The sequence below is a fragment of the Schistocerca gregaria genome, unplaced genomic scaffold (genome assembly GCF_023897955.1).
Source record: "Schistocerca gregaria isolate iqSchGreg1 unplaced genomic scaffold, iqSchGreg1.2 ptg000255l, whole genome shotgun sequence".
In the NCBI taxonomy this organism is placed as follows: domain Eukaryota; kingdom Metazoa; phylum Arthropoda; class Insecta; order Orthoptera; family Acrididae; genus Schistocerca; species Schistocerca gregaria.
In genome coordinates, this window is record NW_026061761.1 from 1,739,824 (window position 1) to 1,764,094 (window position 24,271).

At 39.2% G+C, this 24,271-nt stretch overlaps 1 protein-coding gene across 1 annotated transcript in view; it reads right to left on the reverse strand.

Moving 5' to 3' along the window:
* The window catches only part of LOC126305113 (uncharacterized), a 270,465-nt gene that overhangs the window by 121,250 nt on the left and 124,944 nt on the right, over positions 1-24,271 (reverse strand). Inside the window, exon 4 of the mRNA XM_049992021.1 lies at positions 16,331-16,417. Coding sequence (XP_049847978.1) covers positions 16,331-16,417 — 87 coding nt within the window. The remainder of the gene's footprint in view (positions 1-16,330; positions 16,418-24,271) is intronic.

Sequence of the window (24,271 nt, forward strand, 5' to 3'; positions counted from 1 at the left end):
TTCCGCAACTATATCATCGGCGTCTGGGGATCGGTAGAAGGAGCCAATTATTAACTTAGTTCGTCTGTTAAGTATAACCTCCACCCATACCAATTCGCACGGAGTATCTACTTCTACTTCACTACAAGATAAACCACTACTGACAGACACAAACACCCCACCACCAATTCTGCCTAATCAATCTTTCCTGAACACCGTCTGAGACTTCGTAAAAATTTCTGCAGAACTTCTGCTATCCATCACAAATCGAAAAAAGTGGTCCAACTAAAACAGTCATAGTTCTTTACGTACTACACGAATATGTAATAAAAATGGCGGTTCCTGTTTAAAGAAACGCAGTTGATAACCGTGTCACCTATGGCAGCGCCATCTAGCGGGCCAACCATAGCGCCATCTGGTTTCACCCTTCAAGCTAGACAAGTTTCGTTCTTTGTAGATTTTTCGTTTGACGCTTATTTCGTGAGACATTTGGCCCGGTCACTATCAATGGACCACCCTGTATAAATGACCTAGTGGATAACATCGGAAGTTCACTGAGGATTTTTGCGGATGATGTAGTATATCGAGAGGTTGTAACAATGGAAAATTGTACTGAAATGCAGGAGAATCTGCAACGAATTGGCGCATGGTGCAGGGAATGGCAAGTGAATCTCAATGTAGACAAGTGTAATGTGCCGCGAATACATTCTTTATGTTTTAGCTACAATATAGCAGGTCGGCAACTGGAAGCAATTACTTCCATAAATTGACTAGGAGTGATTTAAAACGGAATCGCCATACAAAATTAATCGTCGGTAAAGCAGATGCCAGTTGGAGATTCATTGGAAGAATCTTAAGGAAATGCAGTCCGAAAATAAAGGACGTAGGTTACAGTACACTTGTTCGCCCACTGCTTGAATACTGCTTACCAGTGTGGGATCCGTACCAGATAGCATTGGTATAAGAGATAGAGAAGATCCAACGGAAGCAGCGCACTTCGTTAAGGATCATTTAATAATCGGGAAAGCATTACGTAAATGATAGATAACCTCCAGTTGAAGACTCTGCAAGAGAGGCGCTCAGTAGCTCGGTACGGACTTTTGTTGAAGTTTCGAGAACATACCTTCATCGACGAGTCAAGCAGTATATTGCTCCCTCCTACGTATATCTCGCGAAGAGACCATGAGAATAAAATCGGAGAGATTAGAGCCCACACAGAGGCATACCGACAATCTTTCTTTCCACGAACAATACGAGACAAGAATAGAGGGAGAACCGATCGAGGTACTCAAGGTACCCTTCAGCACACACCGTCTGGTGGCTTCGGAGTATGGATGTAGATGTAGATGTAGATAGCCATGTCGACATAAATCAGAACAGTAAGAGAGGGGAAGGAGAGGACAACGAAGAAGGAGTGAGGATAGGGAAAGAGGTGCACGGTGAAGGAAATGCAGCCAGGGAAGAAAGAATGGGATGCAATAATTCGGTGCCCATGTGCACTGTGCATAAACTCACAAAAGAACAGTGAGCCCCCTGTAGGAGGATTATAAACAATATTTGTGGTCAAAGCATCGGACACGATGCGGCAGTTTTAATACGTGGCTACTGTGTGCGAAATGTATTACGAATAGAGTTAGTAGCATGGAAGAAACAAATTTAAACGTCATGTCTGATGCAGCAGCTTTACTGCGTGAACAGCGAAAATGTAGTAAGTGATAAAAATTTTTCCTTTCATAATTTTGTGGGGATTGGCAATGAGAAAAAGTTCCGTAACAATCTGAAATTGTGTGGTAAGTCTGTTGTAGTAATATCGGATTCATCTTACGCATATACGATCACACGTTGTTATCGAAAAATGCATGTGGACTTTATGCAAGTCACAACACTACACCATGACATGACACAATATAAGTTGTAACTATGGGTACTCATAGAAGCAGCAGAGGCACACACTGTAAAACGTATGTACATAAGCTGATGTCAAGCATGTCCCTGATAACAATGCAATGCCGAGATTATCTCACCACATGAATTAAATTATAAAGTTCCGTATACAACTTACAACGGATAATTTTTTCATTTTTTCAAATGTACAGAACCTGTGGACCCACACACAAACAAAATTTTGATTTGAAAGTTATATTTTCTTTACCAATGGGCCACTTTCATTTCATTCAGCATTCTGTCTCGTCTGTCACAGGACAAGTGCATCATATTGTATTTGTGATTGGTCTCATAATGGTATTCCGCTGCGTCTTTTTTCCAGCTTGTTATAGTACAGTATCATAACAAGCACTTTGCGTGGACTTCAAATGATACAAAAAAGTAACATAATTCTCTTCCTTTTTGAACAATAAGGCTCCCAGTTTTTTTCTTTTTTTGTACAGGTGCATAGACGCCACTGTGTTCCTGAAAGTAAGTGTAAATCTAATTTAGCTAAGATTGTGTGCTAGTGAACTGGTTGACGTGTCAAAAAAAATGGTTCAAATGGCTCTTAGCACTATGGGACTTAACTTCTGAGGTCATCAGTCGCCTATAACTTAGAACTAATTAAACCTAACTAAACTAAGGACATCACACACATCCATGCCCGTGGCAGGATTCGAATCTGCGACCGTAGCGGTCACGCGGTTCCAGACTGAAGCGCCTAGAACCGCACGGCCACTTCGGCCGGCCTTCACGTGTCACTCTACAGAAATAATCTGAAAGCAAAATTAACTTCTTAGACTTACAGTAATTACGGAAGAAAATAAGTTCAAACCGACACACGCAAATGCAATAATAACTGTCAACTCCAATATCACAACATAAAGAGAACTGCTGTAATTTACAAAACGACACATTTCCTTGCTATGGTAATTCCCATATGGAAGTTTCCATTAGATTTACTCGAATTCTACCAAACGCAGCACATTAGCTTCTGAAGTATTGAAATCGAGATTGCGATGTGCTTTTTAATTCAATCATAGCTCATATCATGTGAGCTCACCAGCCTATGACAACAGATGTACAGAGAATAGGACACGTGATGCAGTCAGCCAACAGCAACGTCATTGTCAAGTAGCACAAACACACAAATAGGAAATGTTAATGGTTTAAATTAATATACATAGTGCAGCTACAAGAAACACTTTCACATATAATATTAGTGATTTTTTGCATGTGATACATGTATAAGATACATCGCACAAATGTGCCAGTAAAATTTTAAATATTGACAAAAATGTTTGGTCTTGTGGGCTCAAAATTCTTGTAAGTGGCTGGTCCTCAAGGTGTTAAGTTTGAAATGACAGTCAAACGTGCTGTTATTTAAGAAATTCATCCAACATTCTCACATATAACATAATTCACCTTGTGGATAGGAAATTTACTTTTAAAGCAACACCTTTCAAAGCACGATTCACACTATTTTACTGTGACCTGTTAGTAACAGGCTCGTTTCAGTAGTTGCCAGACACAGCCAAGAAACAGGAGCTACCGCATGCACAGCTACGATGACCTATGAAGCCCACATGTTCGTAGATAGAAAAGCATTATGAGATCGTACATTATATCGTAAAAGAAACAGGACATCAGTGGCTACTCCAAGAGAATCGGAATTTCGTAAACCATATTAAAATCCATACTTCAGCTTATAGTGCTCATTCGTGTGTCCAGATTCGCAATGAACCCACTATTAAGCTTTTCAGTGTGGTTTTTCGGGTGTACATTTTCTTAGAATACCAGTACTATATCATCTCATGTTTGGTTCTTCTTTATGGCATAATGCCATACATGTCATAACATGAAAAGGTGCACCTGAAATTCAGCGAACAGTTGAAACTAGTCAACAGTGTTGGGTGAATGAAACACTTAATTTCAAATAAATGGACTGCTTCAGCAGAAAATATTACTGAAAGCTAAATTTCCTTCACAAACCGACAAAAATAACTTAATTGTTCTGAAAGGTGATTAATGTTTGACTGCCAAAGCAACATCAGAAAACTGAAACAAATAACTTATTTTATCGTTCTGTAATTATGTGACTGTTTTTCAATTCACTTGATGGCTCTTGTCCACAGAAACTTGTTTTGCTTTCATTTGACATGAGCGCTTGAAACTAAGAGGAAACAGAAAATCTCTAAACACAGGCTACATGGAGACTACCCCCTCCCCACCACAACTCAGACTGCTCTGCGCACGTGCAATTCTGGCAGAAGTTTTTCCACATAGCATCTGGCTGTCTGTTGCTGCTGGCGATAGAGCTAACAGCCACACTTCAAGCAGACAGAGCGGTAGAAGGTACTGCTCATACATGACAACTGCTCATGTGCACGAGCCCACTGGCAACAACCAAAATGAAGCTAATGTAAACAAATGTGACTTCACACTCATCAGAAGCAATTTGTTGTTATGAAGTATTGCACAGTCTTTGTCCTAGAGCCTTTGACATGCTTTGCTGGTGGCAGACCCCTGTGTGGGCACTGTGTTTTGTTGTAAATGGCCACCACACACCGTTGGGTGGCTTGCGGAGTATAAATGTAGATGTAGATTTAGATTTCCTACGCTACTTAAATTTTACTTTTTTTCCTCCTTTATGTTTTATTGCTGTAGTATTATACAGCAGTAGTGGGATTTAGTAAAATTCTTTGTTAGAGTAATAGTTTATACCATTTAGAAATACAAAAATTTCACCGAAATCTAAAATACTGACAAAATCCCGGAATTCTAAAAAATTCCCTTATTTTTCCCAGTTTACTCCCAGGTAAAAAAAAAATTCCCGGGTTTTTACAGATCACAATGGCTCTCAGCACTATGGGACTTAACATCAGAAATTATCAGTCTCCTATACTTAGAACCATTTAAACCTAACTAACCTAAGGACATAACACACATCCCTGCCTGAGGCAGGATTCGAACCTGCGACCATAGCAGCAGCGCGGTTCCGGACTGAAGCGCCTAGATCCGCTTGGCATCAACAGGAGGCACCGAAGAGTATATTTTAATGATAGAACACTCGGAAGGTGCAACAGATATACGAAACAGACTGCCTACACTGTGATCATCTGTTCTCTATTGGAGCCTTGTCGTGCAGTGCATGATCTTTAGCAGATATGATTCGTGGAGGACATCGAGAAAGCTAAAAAAAGATGGCACGTTTTGTATTGTTGCGAATCAAAAAAGCAGACGCCATGGATACGATAAGCGAGTGGGGTCCCCGATCGTGAAAAGAAAGGCTTTTTTGTTGCACTGAGGTCATTTCCCGAAAAATCGATGACAAACTTTCTCATTTTGATGCCAAATTATTTTCTCAATTGAGCCTACATAGGGTGGAAGCGCTGACACAATCAGTCTTCCCCGAGCACAGTCTGGCAGTGAGACAGTCGAGACAAAGTCTGCGAGTGGTTCCACGAGACCCCTCTGTCAGGCCGTCAATTGAGAACTGCAGAACAGTCACGTAGATTTAGAATACTTAGCTGATACAATACAAGAGATCTCAAGTCCAAAGGACTTTAGACTCACACGAAGATCTGGGAGTCGAGATTATCACCATTAAGATAAGGCTCTCGCAGTTGTAAGCTCAGTCCAAACACTATAGTACTTCGGCACAGGTTGTACTGTCGCCCTCCTCGCACTTACCTAGCTGCTCGGAGTGGGATCTGTAGTTTGATGTGGACTCCGAATAGCAGAGTGAGATGACTACTTCCACGTAAACAAATCTTTACTGGAGATGAATACACATTGGTAATCTCCTCAAGTAGAACAATACAATGTCAGCTGTAAACTGAATCTGAAACTGGTTCTATGACTAACATTTAATACATCGTAGCCATGGTCATACAGTCACGATCACCACTATCGTGGAAGCTGGGGTGACATTAGCGCTCTGAGTGGTGAGGAAGTTAGTTGCCTCTCAGTGTCAGGTATGCAATAACACACTGTCAGTAAGTTTTTCATTGCATTTCTTCATAATTAATGAAATACTTTATAGTGCTGCCTACTGAGCATTAGAATAATCTTAAGAGAAATGAATGACTGTAAAATAATTGTTTGTGAAATGGAAAGTGAAAAGGGACCTCTTGTCGAAAATTTTGGATTTTGATCTATTGTAATTTTTATGATCAGCATTAAACTCTCCAATTTGTAAGAAAAAAAAAGATTTCTATCTGTAAATTTGAGTGCATTATGACAGGCTGAATATTTTTTATTTATTTATTTATTTATTTAACCTGATCAGATTGAATATTGGTCATGAAAACTAAATGTTCTGAGGTAATTTGTCCTAAACTTTCACTTTATCGCCATTGTTCAATTTGCATTTATATTACGCTCAAAATGTCATTTGTCAAATGGCACAGAGTTTTTTAAGTTTAAAATCCTTAAATGGTTAATGGTTAAATGGTAAATAGTTGAATGGTTAAAAAGTTTAAATGGTTAATCCTTTCCAATCTATAGCACATTATACAGTACAAACATTTAAAACCAATTAAGTTGGCCCCACATTGAGCAAAATTAGCGCACCAAGAACAGATTTTTTTTTTTAGGGCACAAAGTACTGGTCTTTTTACTCTGTGTTAAGGCAACATTTAGATTGTATTTTGATTCTGAAGCCATTACAAGGCCTAAAACACATAAGATTTTGAATTTGCAAAACCTGCCCCACATTTCTGAGATCCCACACCTCGTATAGCAGCCAAAGGATTTCAGTTTCTGTTTCTAAAACACTTGCGAATGAAGGGATTCAAGATTGATCACAAACAGAATTTATGCCTAGGTTCTGGAATATCTGGGTCCTTACGTTCTTCCTCTAGATCAACACTTTCAATGACTTGAGGTTCTGGTTCAGGTTTTTCTTCTACTGCAGGAAACAGTATGTCTTTTTATTCCTCTCTACAATAGGTCCTGATGATTTTGAAAAGATTTTTTTTTTCATTGTGTTGTCATCCCTGCTAGATTTCCTGCACTAGGAAACCCAACCAGCCCATTTTCTCTGGGAAGATGTGGTGCACATATTCATTTCCATTAATGTCCATTTTGCAATGTACACTACCCTTTTAGCTAACACTCAAAGTTGATATATTTATTTATGCGAGATACATAGTTAGCACTCTTCAACATATGTACCCAGTACACAGCAACTTTGTATTTTCCATTTCTAGCACCAACAACGTAGTTAACATGTGTTGCAGGTGTAGGTTTCTGTTTCTACAGTAATGTCGGCTGTCCTCTGGTATTTTGGGGCTGCCAACTCCAAACTGGTAACATATGTAGACATTTGTAACTCTCGTATAAAAAGGGTCCACTTTTCTTGCTTGGAATTATTGTATTCACAAAATGTTCTTCTTTTATACAAAGTTACTCTGAGCTCGTCCAAATACCTGTAAAATTTAGATGATACTATTCTGTAAGCATTGCATACACCACTGTGAGGCTTCGAAAAGAGGTAACTTATCAGGACTATGTTATTTCCCCCGTAATAACAAGAGGTATTTTCTGAGAAGCCTGACATTAATTGCCTTTAATGATGTTACTGATTCCTATTGTATTCACACAATTTTCAAATTGATATGAATGCATACCGAATTAAGTAAATTACTACAAAAAATGGAAAATAGATATTTTAGACAAAAATAAATATTTGACACATCAAACATTGAACATTTGTGCTTGCACTGAAATTTTTACTTCTCAAACAAAAGGTCTATATTTGAATCGCACATATACGCAGCTGAAGCTCATTAATCTGTTTTCATACGCTACAATGTAATAGTGGAAAAACACACATGTAGTTGAATATCACTCCACAGGTCCTGAGAGAATATAAACACACTGCATATGTAAGCAGCAGGAGCATGTACTTCCACATGTAAAAAGAACTCATTATTTGTTATTTTGTTCTGCTCTGCTATCATCATGACAGTTTTCAGAAAAACTGCTACTTTATTATTATTATTTGTGTGTGTGTGTGTGTGTGTGTGTGTGAAGAGGTATTCAAACCAACTTTTTTATATTACCTAATAACTACAGGTCACTTAAATGGTCATATGTCAATGGTTCTTAAGCAATTAATCTGTCACTAATCAGATGCCACACAAAACAATGCCACGAAATAAACTGTTGAAGGAAAAGCCACTATCCAACACAGAAGTAGTTTACACATTAACTGAATGCCCCAATCAGAAGATACCCGTAAGTGCAGAGAAAATTGTAAAAATTAGTTTTTGAAGGCTAGAAAAAGTTTGTGCAAAAATCTCGAGCCTAGTTTAAGACATAATTACGTCGCGAAATATGATGATTAAAATAAATGAAAGAGGATCAATCCAAGTGCAGTGATCCAATAAAAATTAAATTGGTTGCATTTTTTTGTAAGTGCATGATGGTTTTGCAATTTGGAGACACTAGCGTTAATATGAACGTTCTACACTGGTTTAAGTTACAACATTGCAAACGACATGATAATTTTTATAAAGGTCTCCTATACAACATTGTTTATTACCCAAAATACCCTGAATTCAAAAATAACCAGTGAAAGTGACCTCCAAAGATTGGTAGAGAATATTTTGAAAATCCTCTTTTGAGACCTAAAAATAAAAACCAAGGGGTCGTTTATCAGAGTGTATCTTTTTCTCTATTTGCATATCATAAACTATTGCCCTTATATGGCGCAATAACACTGATAAATGTTTCCTTAATTTTTTCTAAATTTTTGAAATTTGGAAAATCTTAATTTTTTGTAAAGTTTGGGAATAATTGTCTATGATGGGACTGAATATAAAACTTTGATTTTTGCACTTTCAGTATATAATCACGAAGTACTTTAAAAACTTCAACACTGATATTTAGCTGTGAACAAAGACATGAATTTTTGAGAATGGCAAGTAATTCACATTACACTACAACAGATCTTATGGGCATTGGCTAATTCACGTCTTATACTGGCTAGATGTAATCAGTTACTACTGAAGGTATTGAACTATTGGGAAAAAGTCACATAAATTACTGAACTAAATATTTATAATATCTTAACAGGTTTAAAATACATAATTTCAATTAACATACTTTCGAGATGCTGTGCTTCCAAATCCTAGTGGTGATTGTAAAGAACATTTACGTCTTCAAAGAGCTTTTGTGTTATAGAATAATATCTCCCAATAGTTGCGGTAAGTTCAGGCCCTGAAAGTTTCCTTAATATATTTTGAATTGGTATCTAAACTTCTTCACTAATATATCTCTCGAATGATGTTCTTAGGCCAGCAGGGTGGTAAAAGCACACAAAAACAACTTTTATCCCGAAACTATTCTATCAACCTGTGAAAGCCACCTCTGTCAATTATATACACATGCCACTATGTCATTCAATGTTAAAGACGGAGATGTAATTTTACTGACACAATATCCTCATACATTTCTATTTCTGGTGTTACATAGCATCGAACTAAGTTTTATGCAACGCCAAGGAATTTGTGGAATTGCCTTATTCTTTTTATTGCTTTACAGTTTTCAAAGTGTTGAAGTGTTGTTTTGATATGAAAATTGTCTCTTCTTTCTTGATGAGAAATAGATGACGCTTTTAATATTAGCCTTGCGAAAGGTATACATGTCCTCTATTGTAAGAATTTGGTCTGTAGTCATTCTTTGTTGGATGGTATTACTCACTTCACATGCTGTTGTACCTCCTACTTCATCACACAAATTTTCACCATTCCATGAGGCAAGAAAGTACCATTCGGCCACCAACCCAAAATCTACTTTGTGGTTTCAAAGATTTGAAAACTCTTTTTGTTCTTGTATTGGCTGCCACATCCATGTGAAAAATATGAGCTTCTCAACCTTGGGCTATTTTTCTTTTATGCAATTTGAACATACTTTTGAAACCTTTGGACAACTGAAGTATTTTGTTCTAAGTAGTCACATAGAATGCAATTGGAGAATTGAAGTACCAAATAAATGGATAAATGGATACTCTGTTAGCTGGTCATTCCCCCAGTGGTGCCCTTGCATTTCACCCTGAACCACAACCAAAGTTTTCTGCAAAATCTGCTACGACTGTATTTTCAGTTTCATGAAGTTGTGCTTTTTTGTCCTTCAAGAACTTGCTTTGCATTTTAGAAACATAGTGGTGAAATGATGCAGGCAGAAAAGAATACAAACATCTCAATAATAAGATCGAAAGGAAGTGCAAAATGGCTAGAGGACAAATGTAAGGATGCAGAGGCATATGTCACTAAGGGTAAGATAGATACTGCCTACAAGAAAATTAAAGAGATCTTAGCAGAAAAGAGAACCACTTTTGTGAATACCAAGAGTTCAGATGGAAACCCAGTTCTAAGTAAAGAAGGGAAAGTAGAGTGTCTATACAAAGGCGATGTACTTGAGGACAATATTATGGAAATGGAAGAGGATGTACATGAAGATGAAATGGGAGATATGATACTGCGTGAAGAGTTTGACAGAGCACTTAAAGAACTAAGACGAAATAAGGCCCTGGGAGTAGACAACATTCCATTAGAACTATTGATACCCTTGGGAGAGCCAGTCCTGACAAAACTCTACCATCTGGTGAGGAAGATGTATGAGACTGGCGAAATGTCCTCAGACTTCAAGAAGAATATCATAAATCTAATCCCAAAGAAAGCAGGTGTTGACAGATGTGAAAATTACCGAACTATCAGTTTAATAAGTCATGGCTGCAAAATACTAAGACGATTTCTTTACAGATTAATGGAAAAACTGATAGAAGCTGACCTCAGGGAAGATCAGTTTTGATTCCGTAAAAATGTCGGAATATGTGATGCAATACTGACCCCATGACTTATCTTAGCAGACAGATTAAGGAAAGGCAAACCTACGTTTCTAGCATTGGTAGACGTAGATAAAGCTTTTGACAATGTTGACTGGAATATTCTCTTTCAGATTCTTAAAGTGGCGGGGGTAAAATACAGGGAGCGAATGGCAATTTACAATTTGTACAGAAACCAGACTGCAGGGGCACGGAAGGGAAGCAGTGATTGGGAAGGTAGTGAGACAGGGTTGTAGCCTATCCCCAATGTTATTCAGTCAGTATATTGAGCAAGCAGTAAAGGAAACAAAGGAAAAATTCAGATCAGAGATTAAAATCCATGGAGTAGAAATAAAAACTCTGAGATTCGCCGATTACATTGTAATTCTGTCAGAGACAGCAAAGGACCTGCATGAGCAGTTGAAAGGAATTAACAGTGCCTTGGAAGGAGGATATAAGATGAAAACCAACAAAAGCAAAACTAGGGTAATGGGATGTAGTCAAATTGAATCCGGTGCTGCTGAGGGAATTAGATTAATAAATGAGACACTTAAAGTAGTAAATGAGTTCTGCTATTTAAGGGAGCAAAATAATTGATGATGGTCGAAGTAGAGAGGATATAAAATGTGAACTGGCAATGGCAAGGAAAGCTTCTGTGAAGAAGAGAAATGTATGATCACTGAGTATAGATTTAAGTGTCAGGAAGTCGTTTCTGAAAGTATTTGTATGGAGCATAGCCATGTATGGAAGTGACACGTGGACGATAACTAGTTTAGACAAGAATAGAATAAAAGCTTTCGAAATGTAGTGCTACAGAAGAATGCTGAAGCTTAGATGGGTAGTTCACATCACTAATGAGGAGGTGTTGAACAGACTTGGGGAGAAGAGAAATTTGTGGCACAACTTGACTAGAAGCAGGGATAGGTTGGTAGGACATGTTATGAGGCATCAAGGGATCACCATTTTAGTACTGTATGGCAGCGTGGAGGGTAAAAATCGTAGAGGGAGAACAAAATATGAATACATTACACATTTTCAGAAGGATGTCGGTTGCAGTAGGTACTGGGAGATGAAGAAGCTTGCACAGGATATAGTAGCATGGAGAGCTGCATCAAACCAGTCTCTGGATTGAAAACCACAACAACAACAGTGGTGACTTTTGAGATTTTCTAAGTTATCAATTAAATATTCAAAGTACTCTTCCTGAGATTGAAACACTGTTCTCATTTCAGCCCTGTCGCTTGTGAACGACTGTTTCAAGGTAACATAGCCGCGCATTTCGTCCTCAGATTCGTTAAAAAATTCACTTGGTTCCTTTATCACACTAACTCATCATGCAGTCATTACTGTTATCATCATAGACCATTAAATCTAATAACTCTTTGCAGTTTACATTATTGAGTTTTGCACCTGCACTCATCAGTTTGACACTTTCATGATATAGACAAATAAATACGGCATGTGTTTCTGAGGAGTCCACTCAGGGCGAAAGTTATAAAATTTGTCATTCCAATTTTGCATTCAACATGAGCCTTTTGAAAGCTACATAAAGTTCATTTAAATATGACAGCACTAGTCGTTTCTGCCTTGCTTACTTTATCTCAATTGCTATCTCTGCGACCCAAGCATCATCTTCAAAAAACTGCCAGATCTTTTCAATTGGCTTCACTGGTAACTACTCCTTTACTCTTTCCTGAAACTGGTACAATGCTGTGCTCTTTCAGTAATGTCTGGGGTAAATCTAACCAAACAATAAGAAAAATTAAACTCCTGAATTATTTTTTCTCTTGACTGTGAGTTGGGGAGCAAACTCAAAATTTTAACTTTTACTTCTTTAGGTGTCACTGAAAATTTAGTTTTGAATTTCTCAATTAAGATCAAATGTTCGGTGTCAGATGATTCTGGAGACAGGTTCTCTTCTTTTTTAGAAACACTGTTGGTATTTGCATAATTTAGTGATGATTCTGAGGCTTTTGTAATTTTGTCTGAAATTCTTTGTACCTCGCTTTCAGTAGCTACTTTCCTTTTTCCACTACTCCATTCATTCATTTTCAAAGCAGGAGATACTCCTAAATTGGAACAAGCGAGATCCAATTTGCTAATTGCTTCCTCATTAGGAGTATAAATGTCATCAACAAGTTTACATGATTCTGGTTCTGGATTCACTGTAAATACTTTTGAACAGCAATTTGAGCACAGGGAGTTTCTAGGAATCACATTAAGTTACACTCGAAAAGCAGTTTTACTTGCACTTAACAAGGACAAATGTTCAAATTTTACTTCCCTCGAACCTTTAATAATGAGTATTTATTCAAGAGGTGTAGCTATACTTCAGCATATATATTTTTCTCATGATACAAACTGACGATACAGAAGAACTTACTCGTAACGGCCGGGCAGTGTGGCAGAGTAGTTCTAGGCACTTCAATCTAGAACTGTGCGACTGCTACGATGGCAAGTTCGAATCCTGTCTCCGGCTTGGATGTGTGTGATGTCCTTAAGTTAGTTAGGTTTAAGTAGTTCTAAGTTCTAGGGGACTGATGACCTCAGAAGTTAAGGCCCACAGTGCTCAGAGCCATTTGAACTGTTTACTCGTAACGACAAACAAAGGTTGTCTACTGGTTTATGACTCTCATACACTCTATCCAATAGAGTACTGTTCATCGATTTTATCGTACTCCAATTACTCTTTCAAATTTATTTCCTATTAAATTTTAAAATTGTTTTAGTTACTAATAAATCACACAACAAAAGCATGTAAAATATTGTACACTATCAGCGAAGTACATAGATCCACTCTAACAGAGGCTTCTGAACAGACCGACTCCAAGAGTGCCACAACCAGCACATTTAGTGGTGGTACACAGTTTATGTACAGACTTGTCACTGACTGCTGGGCTCCTGTGCAGATTTGTTACTCTATCCACTGAGCTCCTGACACACTTGTCTTAAGGACTAAACTCATGTGCAAAAAAACTGCAGCATCCTCAGCAATAGAGAAATTTCACATGTATCTCATTTTATTTTTTTCATTTTTATCTTGTAATAATGTGCTACTTAATTGAGAATAAAGCAAAATATAAATGGGCAATTTTTTAACATAGAACTAAAGCAGAAGCCCCTATTGTTCAGTACTTTATTATCAAAATAAGCAACACTAATTAAATATTTGGTAGTAGTATTGACTAAATATAGATTAAAACTAAATTTTATTACAATGAAACAATACACCATTTACATAGGTAACAACCATAACACCAACTGTAGTGTAATTACTTCCTCATTTCCAAGAATTCGAATCCTTTGTACACAGTCAGATATCGACGTTCAAATTTTTACAGTCATCATCTAGTGATACAAATTGTACAATAAATAGAATTTTTATATTGTCCCACAAGAGGTAATTGACCCCAAACTTTACAAAATACTGAAATTTTTCAAATTTGAAAAAATTATAAAAAATTGTCACTGTTCTTGCTCTATATAATTTATGATATCTAAATAGAGAGAAAAAGCACTCTGATAAATCACTCCTTGGTTATTTTTGGCTCAAAAAAACGAATTTTCTAAATTATGAGTACAAAATTTTAGAGGTCATTCTAAGTGTTTATTTTTGAATTTAGGGTATTTTAGGAAATTAACAATGTTACAGAGGAGTATTTTCTAAAAACAGTCATGTCAACTGCAATGTTGTAACTTAACTCAGTGCAGAGATATTCTAATTAATGCTAACATCTCCAAATTGAAAAACCGTCATGTGGTTACAAATAAATATAGCCGCCTTTCAGTAAGGGTGCAAGATAAAGTATTATTAAAAACTGTTTAGAACTTATCAGTTATAGGCTAATCACATATAAAAAATCAAAAAATTTAAAATGCTCAAGCAACCCTCATTGGATCATTTCATATGGATCGACCCAAGAATGAAAGACAAGGAAGAAATTATTTCATTCTCTGGTTTTCAATGTGCTGGAAATATGGGTAAGGCCAAAATCAGATCATTTTCACTGTAAAACAATACCCAATTTTAGAAAGAAGGTGGTAGAATAAATCGTGCCAGATTATTACTGTATCACCTTCACAGTTCTCTATTATTGCAATTTCGTACAGCACGCGGTAAGAACGAACACGTACATGTTTCTGTAAGAGCTCTGATTTTCCTTATTTTATCGTGGTGATCATTTCTCCTTATGTAGGTCAGTGTCAACAAAATATTTTGCATTTGGAGGAAAAACTTGGTGATTGGAATTTCGTGAGAAGATTCTGTCACAACAAAAAACGCCTTTCGTTTACTGATGTCCAGCCCAAATCCTGTATCATTTCAGTGACACTCTCTCCCACATTTCGCAATAATACAAAACGTGCTGCCCTTCTTTGAACTGTTTCCGATGTAGTCCGTCAGTCCTGTCAGGTAAGGATCCCACACCGTGCAGCAGTATTCTGAAAGAGGATGGACATGCGTAGTGTAGGCAGTCTCAGCAGATCTGCTAATAAAACGCAGTCTTTGGTTAGCCTCCCACACAACATTTTCTATGTGTTCTTTCTAATTTAAATTGCTCGTAATTGTAATTCCTAGGTATTTAGTTGAATTTAAGGCCTCTATATTTTACTGATTTATTGTGTAATTCGTAAAATTACCTGATGTTACCGTTTGTAGGCATACACAATGAAACAACTGTACAGGCTCAGTTGTAGATGAGGCAGGGGGCAGACTGATTCATTGGCAGAGTACTACAGAAACGCAGTCAGTGTGTAAAGGAGCCAACTTACAAATCACTTATTTGCCCCATTTTAGAATACTGCTCGAGTGTATGGGACCTGCGCCAAACGGGAGGAAGAATGGCACCAGGAACAGTCACGTATGTGAGAGGATCATGGAAAAGCTGAGAAATCTGAATAGGCAGGCACTTCGCAATAGAACGATTATCCATGAAATGCGTTCTTACAGAGTTTCAAGCGACAATACTGAGTGAAGAATCTACAAATATACCTCAGCCCTCTACATATCGCTTCCACAAGATCTACAAAGGTTTTTAAGCAGCCGATCTTCCTACGACAGGACAATTGTAGCTGGAATCGGTAAATACCTCAGCTTAACAGTTTGTGAGGATACGAAATGAAACGGTCACGTAGGCTCATTGGCAGCACGAACGGTCACACGGTATCCCCACGGGATAGCATCACAGATATAACGGAATATGAAGATGAGACAGATTATGTCTTGAAAGCCTATTTACAAAGTTTCGAGGACCAGCATTATTGACCGCTCTACGAACGTACTGCAGCCCAACACTTGTTACTCCTATTGGGTCAGTGAAGATGAGATTAGATTAACTGCTATGTGCAAACAGGCATTTATGTAGTCAGTCCTTCCGCGCTTTGTACTCAAACAGAATGGGGAAAGAATGTAATATTCAGTCAGTACCCCCTGGCGTGCATTTCACATCGGTTTCGAGAGAGCAGCTGTAGGACAAGATGTACGCGTCGGTTCCCTCCCCGAGTGAACAGAAGCCTGGCATTCGGCCTGCTGTGTAATGAAATGCAGGACTGCAGACAATGCTTGTGACAGAAGCGGGAATAGGCCAGCCTTACCTCAGACGGGCACTCCTCGACAATCCCACTGTCCGAGTCCCGGCTCCATTCCTCTGCCTCATGCTTCGATGCTGTGTTTGGCGCAAACTGAAAACAAACGAAAGCAAATTTCACTTGAGAAAAACTATAAAACTGTGACAAAACTTCAGGCCGCTACTTACATTTCTACATGGGAAAGAGGGGGGATAGGTGTGCTAGGTATGGTATCAGCTTTTTTGGAACTACCAGTCAGTGGTTCGGATTAGGTTCGGGTCTTGGGCATCACAGGCTGCAGCCATTTACCCTGGTGGGCCCTTGTTTGTGAGTAAAAAATGAAAAAGAATTTCTCGCAGTCTACTGCAGCCTCGAATATAACACCTAATTTCAAAATGGCTCTGTAGCGTACGGGTTACGTTACTTAACTGGTGTGCTAAAAATTGTACGTTAAAGTGCTGTTGGGTGCTATCTACTTTTCTTACATATTTATCAAAAGTTGAAGAGGCTATTGCAGCAGTCATTGAGGTAATAGGGTTCAACCAACTGCAGATTGTGGCAGACGTTGGAACGAATTATGCCTGTCGTCTGGCCTTCGGGTTCATTCTCGGATCACTGCAGCGACTGACAGGGAAGGATGAGAAGACCAGCCTAGCACGTGGAGTTTCAAAGAGATTCACAATTCACAATATTGTCTCCAGTGGAAGGACTGAACCACAGACTTTGAATGTTGTACGACAAGTCAGGCCGTCACTTCCTGGACTTCCTTCATAAGGCTGAGAACTGTAGGGTCCCCTTAAATAGGTCAGGTGCACACTACACATCGGAGGCTGCTACTCTGGTACCTGACTGTGTGTGGAGTGCACACAAGGGTTCTTAGATTAGGCACACTCTCCATCTAACTCAGATAACACAGCTGTGGGAAATCCAGAAGTATCAGTGTAAGACCGAAAGAAATGACTCCCACAGGTGAGTTTTACAATCCTAATGCTAAATCACCATAGATAGCATTCACAAGACAGTACCAGAATTTGAAGTGATCGTGAAAAGCAGTGAAGCTCCCATTATACTAGGTACAGAAAGCTGATTGAAACCTGAAATTGATAGTAGTGAGATTTTTGCGGAGAACAGGATAGGCAAATGGGAAATGGAGATGCTGTATTTGTCACAGTGGACTAGTAACTCAAGTGGATCGAGACAGAAACTGAAGTTGCATGTGAAATTGCTTGCACAGGGGTGGGCATAAAATGATATTTAGGTCATTCTATTGCCCACCAGATATGTCTCATGATGCAGAAAACATCAGTTCACTTGTACCTAAGTTACCCAATAATACTGCAATCATCGGTGAAGCCTTCAATCATCCAACAATTAATTGGGAAAATTACAGTTTAATTAGTGGTAAATGAGATAAGACATCCTGTGAAACCTTACAAAATGCCTTCTCTGAAAGCTACTTAGAATAGATGGTCAGGAACCTCACTCATGACGGAAATACATTGGATCTAATGGCAACAAATAGACCTGACCTCTTTGAGGATGTCCACATCAACACTGGTATCAGTGACCATGACACGGCTGTGGCTACGCTGATTACCAAAGGGCACAGGACAATTAAAACAAGCAGAAAGATATATATGTTCTGTAAAGTAGATAAAAAGTCAATAGTGTCATATCTCAATGAAAAACTTCAAACTTTCGGCACAGGGCAGAAGCATGTAGAGGAAACCTGACTCAAGTTTAAAATAATAGTTAACAATACTCTGGATAGATATCTACCCAGTAGAACAGTTCACAGGACTATGCAAAAATTAATTTGCTACTGGGTGAAAATAACACAAGTGTTATGCAAGACTAAGCGCCGATTCTGATTTTTACAATCAGAGATGTTGTAGGACGTGTGGATTTAAAGTAATAGGTGAAAGCCTGTACACGGATTAATATGTAGCTGCATCAACGATCCGTGTTTGGTGTACGATTGTGTGAATGTGTATTCTCCAGGTTGCTCTGCTTTATGCGTCTGTGGAAAGATAAGTGTGCAGTAGTACTAACAAATAGGCAAACTCCGACAAGTTCTAATTAGTCCACGACAAGTTCTAACTTGTCCGTGAGTTATAGCATTTAGGCGGGTTCCAATATTTTATAAAATTATTTCCCGTGTAATTTCTCCCATTCGTCCATCAGTTTGATTCGAAGGTGACTAGAGTGTGGTTCTCTGTTTTGTTAACCAACAGTCACAGTAGCATGTATTTGAGTGATTTCGTATAAGAGAATTTGGTATCTCATGATTTAGTAAATGAAAGATGAATAGGTTCAGTTGTGTGAATTGTCTGGACTGCTTTTGCTACATTTGCAGCAAGTATACGTTAAATCTGAGATCAAACAAAATCCAGGATTTCTCATTTCTGTAGCAACGTCTATTACTGCTGCTTAACCCAGTCGTTAAATGGTAAGCGAAATCGAATGCCTTTTACTTTTCCCACAAATTCGTAGGAGCAGAAAGATCACCACTCGATCACTATTTCTGCCTGACCACCATATCGGGGTACAGCAGGAAGAACAAGTCAAGAATCGTGTACACTGATTGACAGTCTGCTCTAAAGCCTGTGGCGAATGGAGAAAATTACCCAGTACCAATTCTTCTTCCATTCAATGCAAGGAAAGACAAAGAAGGCGACACTTTAGGTAATGACAGTGATGCCGTGGCTACGGAATAAACGAGCGATCCCGAAAATGGCATTAAAAAGCGACATTCGATCAGCGAAGCCGAATTGGACTGCTCAGTTCGTGATTTGTCCCTGTCGAAAGAAAAGTCTGAAATGTTGCGTTCCAGACTGAAGGAGTGGAGAGATGTACAGTTACGAATTTTCAAGATCGTCACATGAAATTCACAGCATGTCGAACGCGGTGTCGTGACATGACAGGACACGTAAAGAACTAGATAACAAATACGTGGCAGAAAACTGGAGACTTCTGGTGATTCTAGCTTGAGCAGACTCAAAGCCGCACTACTATACAATGTAAACCACAAACCATAAATTCCTATCACTCGTGCCACAGGAATGAATGAAACCTATGAAACAATTAACACTCTTGATGATGGTGAAGTACTCTGAGCATAACCGGGATACTTAGCAGTGATCTGAAGGTTGTAGCGCTTCCGCCAAGAAAGCAGACAGGGTGTACAAAGCACAATTGCTTTCTATGCCTGCCGGATAGTCATGATGACACGAATCATTACATAGTGAAAATGGAGTTCCCAGAAATTTACCAGCAGTCAGAAGGCACAATGTTCAACATGTGCCTCTTGTGGATAGTAATAAGATTTCCTTTCTCCACTCCATATCAAACTGGGTTTTGTGAAATAGTTTGTTGCAGCGACTGATTAAACATGTCAAGATTCTCATTACCTTAAAGGCAAGTCTGAAAAGATGAAATCTGATACAAAAATTGAAAGCAGGAGCCTTCGTCGGACCAGAAATGCGAAAGTTGATTCCAGATCCACAATTCAAGTTGGAGTTCACAGAGCGAGAAACAGCAGCTTGGGATGCATTTGTGCTTGTTGCGAAAAGCTACTTTCTTGAAAACCACAGAGCAGACAATTATGCAGAAACTGTGGAAAATTTGCTAACAGCTTTCCAGCACCTCGGTTACCGAATGTCACTAAGATGCGTTTCTAGCATTTTGCATCTCACCTTTTTCCCGTTAAATGCAGGGGCAGTGAGTGACCAGCATGCTAAACAATTCCACCAGATATCCGGCTGGAAGCAAGATATCGACACCACTTCAATCCAAACACGATGGGGAATTACTGCCAGTTTTTGCCGAGAGTGACAGAAGACGTTCACAGGCAGAAAGTAAGACTCTCTGAACACTTATAGCCATGCTGTTGTCAGTCTTAATGTAACTAAGGATCCCAGACTCATTTCAGAGGTAAGAAAACTTTTATAATTCACCTCTTAATCGTAACTTTTAGTGTTTTCATCCCAACGTACACACATTAATTTCCCCAAAATTTTTCACATTCGCAATTCAATGCAGTTAATAGCACTGCCCTCGATAACATTTATATGTACATAACTTTTTTTCCCGACGTGCCACAGCAAATCTGACTGCAGTTCTGTATTCGACACTTATGAATTACTATAAGGAACATATTTTCAACCTAGTAGCAGGGAATTTGTTTTTATTTTGTTGCATAGGTTAATGAGAGGGAACCTCTGTGGTATACAGTTATGTAAAGAAACTTTTAAAGAAACAGACATCACTGCACAATAGGTGTAAAACAAAGTGTAGGGCTACAGACAGAGAGATGCGGAATGAAACATGTTTGGCTGCCAAGAGAGCAATGTGTGATGCCTTCAATGACTACCGTAGCAGAATATTGTCGAGTGATCCTTCACGGAACCCGAAGAAATACTGGTCATATGTAAAAGCTGATAGTGACACCACGGTTAGTGTCCAGCCCCTAGTCAGTGAGAGAGGAACTAAGCTTGAGGGTAGCAAAGCAAAAGTTGAAATGCTTTACTCCATTTTCAAATGTTCCTTTACGAAGGAAAACCCATGAGAATTGCTCAAATTTAATCCTCGTAATGCTGAAAAGATGAATGAAACAAGTAGCAGTGTCAGTGGTGTTTAGAAACACCTGAAAACGTTAAAAATGAGCAAAGTTCCAGGCCCAGATGGAATCCCTGTCAGATTCTGTACGAAATTTGTGGCTGAGTTGGCCGCTCTCCTACCTACAATCTATTGTGGATCCCTCGAAAAAAAAAAAAAAGAAAAAAAAACTGTGCACTGTTCTCGAAAAAAGGTACAGGTCAGACACACCCTTCTAAAAGAGCGGCGCTAGAAGTGATCCAGGAACTGCCGTCCTACAGAATGACCACTTCAATGGCAACCGGCACGGATTCCAAACTCATAGATCACGTGCAGTCCAGTTCGCACTTTTTTCATGTGACATACTGTAAGCTTTTGATCGAGGTAACCATGCAGATGCAGTATTTATTAATTTATGAAAAGCATTTGACACAGTACCATACCATTACAATTTTACCCAAGTGATTTTAATTGTTGTTAGATATTCACATTGTGCTAATTTGTTCCTCTGCTCGATTTTATATTTTCATCCATCTAATTGCAAACGTTACTTCTATTCTCCTTTGATCGAGTTCCGTGTTATTTACAAAACCTTCTTTTGCTTAAATCTTCATTTGCATCACTTATCCATGGTGCAAGAATAATTTATGCTTTATATGTCTGTATGAGGATTACAGTCCCACCTAGTAAGCCGGCGCAGTGATTAGCACACTGGACTCGCATTCGGGAGGACGATGGTTCAATCCCGGAGCCGGCCATTCTGATTTGGGTTTTCCATGATTTCCCTAAATCGCTCCACGCAAATGCCGGGATGGTTTCTTTCAAAGGGCATGGCCGACTTTTCTTGCCCATCCTTACCCAATCCGATGAGACCGATGACCTCACTGTCTGGTCTTCTCCCCCAAAAAACAACCCATCAACAACAACAGCATTATCATCCAGAAACCCACCATCTAAAGAAATATAAGTTTTTGATTGCACTGCACACACCAGATAAATAGATTATTTGGTCTTTTCTTTTTCCAACACTTTGGAGACCCAAGTCCGAGCACAAATCTGGCCACAACAATGTGTTGAAAAAGACAGGTCCGATATATTTCTAAGTGGCCAGTCTCCAAAATATTAAGTGATGGATTCACTTCTTTTAGTTCTTACGTATTATGAGAGAGAAGCAAAAGTATTCTCATGCAGAGAAAGATTGCAAATGAAAAAAATAAAATAAATCATAAACTGAATGGAAATAAAAAAATTAATTTGATGATTAAAATTTCATGGCATAGGATTAGAAATGACAAAAAATTAAACTAATTGACAGAATAAAAATAAATATCACAGTCATTTCGTAAGGAATTTAAAACATATAGATGGCACTTGTGAGGGTTCAGACCCACAACCTTTGACACATCAGCTAAGTAACGTAAGTGCTACATTATGGTACCACTTTTAAATCTGTGTTTCTGTATTCACTTTGAAATTGATGTTATTTTCAAAGCTCTACTGGATTACCAGAAATATTTTTGATCAGTTACTCATAAATATAGGCCGACGACGGTGAACTGTGCAGGGTGTGACACGTGGGACTAGTGATGGGAACAAGCAAATGAAAGGAATCGATTCAGTCGGTCGTCGGAAAGCAATCAACTCAGTTGGTTGTAGTTTTATGTGTCTGCTTATTTTTAATTCATTCTTTTAAGTGAAGTCAGTATGTGGGAGAAAGCGACCAAAAAATTGGATTCCTTTGGCATCGTTAAATCGTCGATATTAACTGCAGTCTGTTATTGACTGTCATCAGTGTTATTTTCAATCTGGTATTTGCATTTTACTGAGTGCCAGTAAGTAACTTTTAGTTCAGTTTTTTACTCCCATTTACGAACAGTTAATAATGAACTTAGACTCAATCAAATTGCCGACACCTTCGATGGTGTAGGAATCTAAGAAATTGTTTGAGGGGGGGGGGGGGGGGGGGAGGGTCAAAGTAACCTTCGAGATAAATTCAGTATGACATACATACCAGGCTGGTTCATATTCTAAACCGTATTCTTTCTATAACATAAAAGAAAATTGACAAATATTTCTTGTGGAAAATATGCTTCCAAAAAGTGACAGTATATTCTTAAAAAACAAGTGATTTAGTGACCAAACAATTGAAAAATGTATCATATGTGTTTTCTTTCTGTCATTTTGGAATTTACCGAAACGTGTCGTCTGGCCACATGATATGGATAAACTCCTTGACTTCCTTACACATCTAAACTCCATACCCCCCAACATCAAATTCACTATGGAGACTGAAACGGAGGGTAAATTACCTTTCCTTGACGTCTTGGTCAGGAGAAGGGCTGACGGCACCCTAGGTCATGGGGTGTATCGAAGGACAACACACACTGATCTGTATTTGCACGCAGACAGCTGCCACCACCCTTCACAGAGGAATGGGGTACTTAAAACTCTAGTACATAGGGCACGCACTATCCCTGACACAGAGAGTCTACCCCAGGAATTAGAACATCTGAGAACTGTGTTTCGAAAAAATGGGTACTCGGAGTGGCAGATCCAACGTGCTCTCCGCCCAACCACTGCAGCACAACCTGTTGAGATGGACGAAGTCACGAGGGAGGAGGTAGGCACTGCATTTATTCCAAACACAGGCGCACTCTCGGGGAAAATCGCCCGCCTTCTGAAGAAACACCGGGTCGGAACTGTGTTTTGTCCCCCGAATAAAACTCGTGCACTGGTGGGGAGCGCCAAAGATGACCTCGGTTTGAGGAAGGCCGGCGTGTACCAGATTCCGTGTCAATGTGGCAAGTCGTATATTGGTCAGACGATGCGTCGTCAAGGATCGCTGCCGTGAACACCAGAGGCACACTCGACTGATGTATCCGAGCAAGGCGGCGGTCGCTGAACATTGTTTGTCGGAAAATCACGCTATGGAGTATGACCGCACGAGGATTCTGGTACAGACGTCGAGATACTGGGACAGCGTTGTTAGAGAGGCCATCGAAATTCGCACCAATAACGACTTCATAAACCGTGACTGTGGCTATAATCTTAGCAAGGCTTGGGAACCAGCGATTGGGTTAATCAAGAGTAAGTCGATCAAACGCATAGTTGTGACGACCACGGCGGACAGAGCCATCACACCGACATCATCTCAGACGCCGTCGCAATCTGTTCCACCGCGCTACCGTGGCGCGGGGCGTGGACGGCGGAGGGAGCGCGCCGCGGGCGGAGGGTATTTAAATCGGCCGCCGCCGCGACCGAACCCAGTTCCCCCTGAGCAGCCATAGCGTACGGATCTCCGTGCCGGCACGTTCACAGGAGCTCAGTCCGTCAGTTCACCTGATGATGGCGTCATGTTTGATCGCCGAAAAA